Source organism: Styela clava, chromosome 2 (genome assembly GCF_964204865.1).
Source record: "Styela clava chromosome 2, kaStyClav1.hap1.2, whole genome shotgun sequence".
Classification (NCBI taxonomy): Eukaryota; Metazoa; Chordata; class Ascidiacea; order Stolidobranchia; family Styelidae; genus Styela; species Styela clava.
In genome coordinates, this window is record NC_135251.1 from 20,463,233 (window position 1) to 20,471,041 (window position 7,809).

The window sequence follows — 7,809 nt, forward strand, 5'->3', positions numbered from 1 at the left end:
TCCAGTTAATGTGGGCACGTCTGTAGCAAAGCAGGGAATGGGGACCTCGAAGCAATCGCCGAGATGAAAAAGAACAAAATGCAGAAATTAGAGCGGGTGAATTGGATGTCTGCGGAAATAAAGTGTGTTTTCAGAATGCCGAAATAAATTGGTACCGGTACGGTATATATAAATATTGTACACTCCGTTAAGCTCTTTTCCTCATTCTGAATACGACTTCGAAGTTCAGAAAGTTGAGTTTTTGAAATAAGCTGTGTATGACTGTATGAGTATATTCTGCTCTCTACTGCTTTAAAATTTGTACAATAATTACAAGGCGCATCAGTAAACTTAAACTTGGCATATGTGATACTGTGATAGACTTCTGGACTTTGTTATTGTTCAACATTTCTGCCTCTACCACCAGACCACAAAACAATATCAAGTCTATGCTTCCAAAAACGAATACCTGGCTAACTAATCCCATACCCAACCTAGACAGGTAACCAGACGAGAGGCCGGGGTTCACCATATGATTATGCTATCTTATCGCCTTTCCTCTCCCTCTGGATAAATATGTAAATCCTATCCTACTCCAATACAAAAATCAGTACTGTGAATATATGCATTGCAAAATGTACATGCCCTATAAACAATGGTTTAAACTCACCATACTGCCATATCTTTTTACATGCTCAAGTCAGACACAAGACACTCGTGAAGCACTTTGATCAAATTCACTCATAAAATAGTTATTGTGTAAAAAATAAGGCATCAATCGGCAATTTATTAATTTTTCATGTCGGTTTTCAGGCAAATTTATATTTTGATATTACTACAATCCCAATTGCTGAATTGTGTTGGAAGCCTTTATTAATCTAATAAAATCGATTGTTATAAAATTTAGTTTGAGAAATGAACTTGTGACCACTCATATTATAATGATTTTCTGGTGTTTACAGAATATTGTAAACTTGTAGTTTTTTTGTATTGTTATGGATAAACCTGGTTCAAAGCGACCCAGTGATACAGAAGCAACAAGTGTTGTGGCCAAGATAGCAAGACCATTCGGAAAAGACGGTCAATCTAAGAGACTTATTGTGGTTTTAGAAAAAGCATCACTAGAGACTGTAAAAAATGGAAAAACATTTGAACTACTGAATTGTGACAAGCATAAAGGTTTGTTGAAGAAACACAACAGGGATTTAGGTTCCTGCCGACCAGATATCACTCATCAGTGCCTCATGATGCTCATGGATAGCCCATTGAATAGGGCTGGATTGCTTCAAGTTTATATTCACACAACAAACAATATTTTAATAGAAGTGCATCCGCAGACCAGAATCCCACGAACTTTTGACAGATTCTGTGGACTTATGGTGCAGTTACTTCATAAACTAAGTGTGAGAGCTGCTGACGCCAATCTGAAACTCATGAAAGTAATCAAAAACCCTGTAACAGACTACTTTCCTCCTGGTTGCAAGAGAATGTGCATGTCTTTTGGAGCCACAGATGTTGTACATCCAAAAACACTTGCACCACCAAATGAGGCAGTCGCATGTGTGATTGGAGCAATGGCTCATGGGTCTGTAGATGTCGACTACACTGAAAAATCTTACTCAATCAGCAATTATCCTCTTTCTGCGGCCCTAACTTGCACCAAATTATGCAGTGGGTTCGAAGAAAAGTGGGGGATCATTTGACATGCAACAATCATATAATAAAAAACATTAAATAACACGCTTCTGGTATGTTTATTGATAAACCATAAAAAAAACAGATCTGTTATTAGGCTGAAATAAAACAGTGTTGCCAGATTTGAATAACTTCTTATAATTATAAAAATGTGTTAATTTTGGTTCTATATTCCCAAACTGGGAACAGAAACATAAGATGCATCTATAAACATATCTGCTTGAATACGAGACCTATTTGACATTCTACTAATATGTAGTAGTAAGTGCATCTCATGTTGAAACTGTGGAACATTTAATATTACAAATTGCTATAAGAACACCAAAAAAACAGTTTTTTAACCAATAATAACGATAGCTTGTGATGCAGGTTGGATCCGGCCATGAAGAGAGTAGTTGATATAACATGCGGTATGAACATTGGCTGAATAAATTTATGTTAGTTGTCAACAATATGCTTACACCTGCTTGGTGAATTTTGATTTCTACTTTGTTATCATAACTACGGTATGTCAATCAGGATAAATTGAGGTGTAACAATTTGACGCGAAACAACGTTCAAAATCTACTGATCCAGAATATTTTGATGGTCATAAAAACTTTAAAATCTTCAAAGATCTGTAGTTAAGACTCCTTACAGTCCTTGAAAACCTTTTGTCAAGAGTTTACAAGATTGTTCTGGGCAGGCAAAAACGAATCATCTACGCCTACGCTTTTTACGATCTTGGCGCTTTGTAGGCTTTTGAATCCTACCATTTGTTACGGGGTGTTTTCTCTTTACAATCAGGTTATTGTCTACAATGTTTTGCAATATTCCCCTTTCAGCCAGCATGGAAAGAAACATTCTTATAAAAGGGTCGTAATTATGAGTTCTCCGAGCAGCATCAATTTTGTATTTCTCTATTTTATCATGCTCTTCTTGTAGAGATAATCGACAAGATCTAATATTCGTTTCAAGGTTAAGCAATATGCGCTGAACATCCCTTATTGAGACGGAACTTAGAGATTTGTTTTCATTTTCCCCAACCTCCCTTCCAGATATATCCATCTGCAAGAGCTTTCTGTCCATGATAAGTGCTTGAATATCTGATAATGACTTGTATTTCATAATTCTAACCTCTTTCAACTGTTCAGAATTGCTTCCCATAATCTTTTTGTATTCTTTCGGTGAAGGTGGTTTTTTCTTTACAGGGGAATCGAATTCCGAAGCAGTATCTGTACTTTCTGATGGTGAATTAGGAAGTTTATCTAAACATGCTTTGTCAGATTTTTTAGAAGTTTTGCATGATTCTGCCACATTTTCTCTTGTATCGTGCAATATATCTAACAACTCCTTATGTTCTTTATCATCCAACTTGAGATTAGGTATCACATCCTCTATTGCACTACTCAAAATCTTGTGATGATCAGTCAATAATTCTAATTTTGAAACATATTGGTCAGTTAATGATGGAACGACTGCCATCAAATTGTATCTGATATCATGGCATTGTTCTCCCCCAGTTGCCATACTTATACGATCATTAATTACTCTTCTTGCCATGTCATGCCACTCTTCGTCTTCCGACAATGGGCCATGATCTATTGGATATGGTTTTAACCCATCCAGTTCAAATAAATGATCGTGCAAAGGTAGGTAGCAAGTATAATGAAATGCTTCAAGTGTACGAGCAGATGGTGTTATTCCATTGGATTTATCACTTGTACTTTCTGACAATGGATTTGGTTCTGGGTGTGCATGCTTGTTATGTGCACAATACAATTCTGGCATATTCTCGATAGCAAATCCTTTTGTTTCTGGGTCATATGATTTACATGTTTCCTGCAAAATGAATAACAAAATCAGAAAGCTGATATATATATATATTTATAACATATCCATGCTAGGAAATCAACCAGACATAGTATGTTTGCATACACTCTCTTAGTAAGTCAGATATCAAAGTGAACTTCACTACTATAATTAACTATACCTTTAAGCGTGTTATGACATCTCCCAGTTGAATATCTTCACAGTTTAATAGTATGCTCAATAATGCATGTGTTGCACAAGAATTGGGTATCAGTTGATGAGCAAAAAACATTCCGTTAACAGTTTCTTCATCCCTGCAAAATGGCTCATCTTGGCTAATTTGAACCTTTCGACGATATCTCCCAACTTCACTCCATTTGAATAGAAAAATAAATCCATAAACTTTATTTGGAATTTGCCTCTGAAGATCATATATTTCTTCCACTTGTACACCCTTAACCCCAAAGTCTTTGATAAGAAGCGTGAACAATCCAGGATCACTTTCAAGCTCTTTCCATACACCAAATGGTCGCTTATGATCCATGCATACACTTTTATAATGCTATAAACTTTAATTTTTGTGAGAAAAAAAAATTGTTACCGTAATTGACGTTTGCCAGAAAAAACTCTTTCTAGCCTATAGGATGTTAGGATAGGATTTACATATATATATCCCCGGGGAGAGGAAAGCCGATAAGACAACTAATCCATATGGCGAACCACGGCCTCTCGCCCGGTTACCATTCCAAGTCGGGTATGGGATAAGTTATATTGTTTTGTTTTCGGAAGCATGGACTTGGTGGTGGAGGAAGCCGTAACTGACCAGCGGTTATGTGAACCGCCCAACGACGACCAGGAGTCCAGCAATCCTCTCGCACATAACCATCCCTACATGGGATTCGAATCTGCGAACCCACGCAGAGTAATTAGAGGTGTGGTGGCGAGCGTATTCCTAACGCTTAGCCCGTTGAGCCACACCGCCGCGCCGCTACCGCCTACCGGTATACTTTAACGCGGTACCGTACCTACTTTGCCAGGCTGACGGCTAACTCGCCATGAGGGCTAACTCGCCATGGACCACTCGCCATGCGACGGCGGTTAACGGGTTAGCCTGCAACTGTGCGGAGGCTCTTCTTGTAATGGGAGATGGAAAGGTGGCCGTTTATACTAACAACTTCAATAGTAAGGATAAATATATTAAATTAAATGTGTTTGGTTACAATACCTACTGTGCAAATGGTAACAAAGTGACAAGAAAACGGGCTTATATGTCGGAAGGCATACCGGTACCGGTACCGTACGGTACTCGACGCGCAAAAGATGTCTCAACTTAACATTTTTTATCTAAGCATGCTAAATATATCATCATATTAATTGATTGTATGAGCTCTGAATCAACAACAACGCTAAATATATCAAAAGTTCTATTTTGCTACCGGCAGTCTCATTTTATTCTAACAGCCGTTGATTGCAAGCAGAGAGGGAGAGAGAGAGCTAACTCGCCATGTCTTTATTCTTTATAATTGACGATCGACATCGCGAGTTCGAGAGAGAGAGAGGGCTAACTCGCCATGTCTTTATTCTTTATAATTGACGATCGACATCGCGAGTTCGAGAGAGGGCTAACTCGCCATGTCTATTTTCTATATAATTGTCGATTGCCCTGATGCCGGCTGATATTAGTGTTAAGCCAACTCACCACGACAAGGTTTCAGCCTTCGAGTCAGAATTTCTTTTTACCAGAAGAAACCCAAGCACAGATAGGCATCATAGCTGTACATGGAAAAGAATCTGAGGAAGGGGAAAAATACTTACACTAGGTTACTTACTCTTTACAAAAGGCCGGGCCGTAGATTTTTGAACATCTTCGAAGGAGAGCCTCCGCAGATAATCCTCCGTCCTTGAAAACACTCCAAACTTCCTTCAGCTTGTCATCTGCCTCGCTGTATTTTGCGTCAGCCCTTCTTGGTATATTTTCCTCCATTACTTCTGCTACATCTGATTCCACCGCAATGTTGACCTCGTGAATCTTGGATATAAGGCTATAAAAAGGCATATTTGTCCGTGCTATGCTATTGAAGTACCGATGCCACCATTCCAAATGGTTGTTAGTCCTAACGTCGACGTCGAATACTGACCAGTCTTTTGGTTTCCAAACTGAGTTCTTCAGCCATGTCCTGTCGAAATATTCGGCAAATCTATTCAACCCGTCGGTGGTCATTTTGCCTCGCAGAGATAGGAACAGCGACGGGATGAACATATCTGGAATATAACACAGGGCCATGACTTGCTTCATTAAATTTCTCGTCCCGATGTCCCTGAAAAATGGAAATTACATATTCAACAACGTTAATGATATAAACACATAAATGCATATGAGCACTAAATTACTCACTTGTTATACAAACTTGCTAATTTGTTCTGTCGCATGTTCTTCATGATGGCCTGAGTGAAATGGAATGCCCATCCCTGTCTTCTCACATCCGGCCATACCAGAGACAGTGCTTGCCATGTTGCTGCTTCAAAGTCCATGACAAATTTCTTCACACGAGTACCTGAAAAATTTAAATGCAGTATAGTTTTGATAGCCTTGAAAACATTTTCATAATCACACTTACGTCGCCTTGACATTAAAACAAAAACGAGGGGCAGTTGTTTGGTACATTCACCACTTCGAACGAATGCGTGAATTGAAAAGAGTTGATAATACGGGTCCCTAACAACATCAAAAGTACCGTCCATGTACCAAACTTTTGAATTGGCCAAAATTTTCAATTGCTTTTGGGTTGCGAACAAAAGGTGACGCGCTCCCTCTATTCTGATATCTTTTAATAAGAAATCAGTAGGTAAATAATCTATTTTCAACTCATCGTTAATATCTGATGGATCTGTGGGTCTGTTTCCCTGTCTTTTCCTATTGCAGAACCTCTTCAATGTTCCTTCCTGAAAGGGAAAGGTAGAAAAAATGAAAATTAAGTACACTGAAAATCACTACTAAAATTGGACAACTAATTACAACGATACTTACATTAGTGAATCTTATAGAAGGCGGGTTGGTCATGTCTCTCCTTGCCGCTTTCGTAATGATTCCAGAAGGATCCGTTGAGAAGGACACGGGGCCGTTCGTTTGGTCTAGGGTATGATCCAAACCATTTCTACTAAAATCATCCTCTGTTTGGTATACCTTGGCCGGGCATATATTTCCTTTTCTCCGCACCGAACACCGCCAGGTAACTGTAGATAGAAAAGATTAATTAGAAAAATTTACCATAGGTATTGGGCTAATCTCAGAGCATTCAGAGTCGAAGTAATCAACGAGTCGTGGAATGTTCGTCGGCGGGGCCAGATGTATCGTGGAATCATTCCGCTGTTGTTGTTGATGATCTTCGGCCTGCAAAGAAACAAGATCATTATAACTTTTTGACTTTAATACTTATATAGAAAATAGATATATACTATATCTACTATACTTACCTGTAGCAGTCTAGGCATTTCCAGTCAAAAGTGACGTCTCGACTTTTCAGTAATCTGTATTGCGGCCTGGACATTCCTACTGTGGTTCCATTGAAACATTTTCGGTGAAACCACCGAACACAAATGTCGCAGATCAAGCCTTCTTGTTTGTTGGTGACTGTAGACATGCATTCGTTGCAGACATTAGTTGCATTCATCGTTGCTTTGAGTTTGAAAATCGTAGACAATTGAAGTCGTAATAGAAATTCGTAGAATCAAGAACTGTGGTATTGTATCCGTTGATATTGCCACATTTATAGTGCTATGGTAAGGCGTAAGACCGGAGATAAATTACGCTTAAGCTCAGTGATAATACTATCTGGGCTGGCGTAAAATCCTAGATATATCTAAGATAACTAGTTCGTAGATAAGTAGATGAAACAGGGTCGCTGTTATCTTTTCCCCCTTATCTCCGAACTCACACCTATATTATCTGCGTTTTATCTCATTGATACGAACGTAAGATAAGGGATATTAGAAAAAGATTTGTATTATGATTGAAAAACAAGAGAGCTATATGGACACGTAATATGATTGAAAAACAAGAGAGTTATATGGACACGTAGAGTCACTTAATTTTGATGACGTCATAGCGAAAAAAAGCCTTTTAAAGAAAAATTCTATCTTCCACTGAAAATGTCAAAGCAATTGGTCCAATATTCGAAGAGAAAAGCGAGAACATAAAGAATAATTATAAAGAATAAAGACATGGCGAGTTAGCCCTCTCTCTCTCTCGCGATGTCGATCGTCAATTATAAAGAATAAAGACATGGCGAGTTAGCCTTCTCTCTCTCGCGATGTCGATGGTCAATTATAAAGAATAAAGACATG

The 7,809-nt window shown here is 38.4% G+C and overlaps 3 protein-coding genes across 4 annotated transcripts; 1 reads left to right on the forward strand and 2 right to left on the reverse strand.

The window, feature by feature from the left end:
• Window positions 1-708: 708 nt before the first annotated feature.
• LOC120335662 (ribosomal RNA small subunit methyltransferase NEP1-like) lies at window positions 709-1,721 on the forward strand. Its single transcript, XM_039403227.2, has one exon. The coding sequence runs from the start codon at window positions 975-977 to the stop codon at window positions 1,680-1,682; it is 708 nt and encodes a 235-aa protein (XP_039259161.1). The 5' UTR covers window positions 709-974; the 3' UTR covers window positions 1,683-1,721.
• LOC120335660 (ubiquitin carboxyl-terminal hydrolase calypso-like) lies at window positions 1,715-4,051 on the reverse strand. The gene is made up of 2 exons (XM_039403225.2): window positions 3,647-4,051; window positions 1,715-3,495 (listed from the first exon to the last, which is right to left on the reverse strand). Exons 1-2 carry the CDS (start codon window positions 4,007-4,009, stop codon window positions 2,371-2,373), a joined length of 1,488 nt encoding a protein of 495 aa, XP_039259159.2. The 5' UTR covers window positions 4,010-4,051; the 3' UTR covers window positions 1,715-2,370.
• A 471-nt stretch (window positions 4,052-4,522) lies between these two features.
• On the reverse strand, window positions 4,523-6,533 carry LOC144419884 (uncharacterized). 2 transcript variants are annotated; one of them, XM_078110050.1, is made up of 4 exons: window positions 6,494-6,533; window positions 5,861-6,408; window positions 5,604-5,783; window positions 4,523-5,507 (listed from the first exon to the last, which is right to left on the reverse strand). In XM_078110050.1, the coding sequence occupies exons 1-4, from the start codon at window positions 6,524-6,526 to the stop codon at window positions 5,291-5,293; spliced, it is 978 nt and encodes a 325-aa protein (XP_077966176.1). In that variant the 5' UTR covers window positions 6,527-6,533; the 3' UTR covers window positions 4,523-5,290. The 2 variants fall into 2 exon arrangements, with proteins under 2 accessions (XP_077966176.1, XP_077966175.1); XM_078110049.1 differs by having other exon boundaries at window positions 4,523-5,783.
• Between the last annotated feature and the right edge of the window lie 1,276 nt (window positions 6,534-7,809).

Bases quoted from the DNA above. Each gene is read 5' to 3' on its own strand.
- LOC120335662 (XM_039403227.2), top strand. From the start codon at position 975: ATGGATAAACCTGGTTCAAAGCGACCCAGTGATACAGAAGCAACAAGT.
- LOC120335660 (XM_039403225.2), bottom strand. From the start codon at position 4,009: ATGGATCATAAGCGACCATTTGGTGTATGGAAAGAGCTTGAAAGTGAT. The intron at 3,496-3,646 runs GTATAGTTAATT...TTCATTTTGCAG, and splicing joins ATGTCATAACACGCTTAAAG to GAAACATGTAAATCATATGA.
- LOC144419884 (XM_078110049.1), bottom strand. From the start codon at position 6,526: ATGACCAACCCGCCTTCTATAAGATTCACTAAT. The intron at 6,409-6,493 runs GTAAGTATCGTT...TTTCCCTTTCAG, and splicing joins CTTCTATAAGATTCACTAAT to GAAGGAACATTGAAGAGGTT. The intron at 5,784-5,860 runs GTGAGTAATTTA...TCCATTTTTCAG, and splicing joins TTAGCAAGTTTGTATAACAA to GGACATCGGGACGAGAAATT.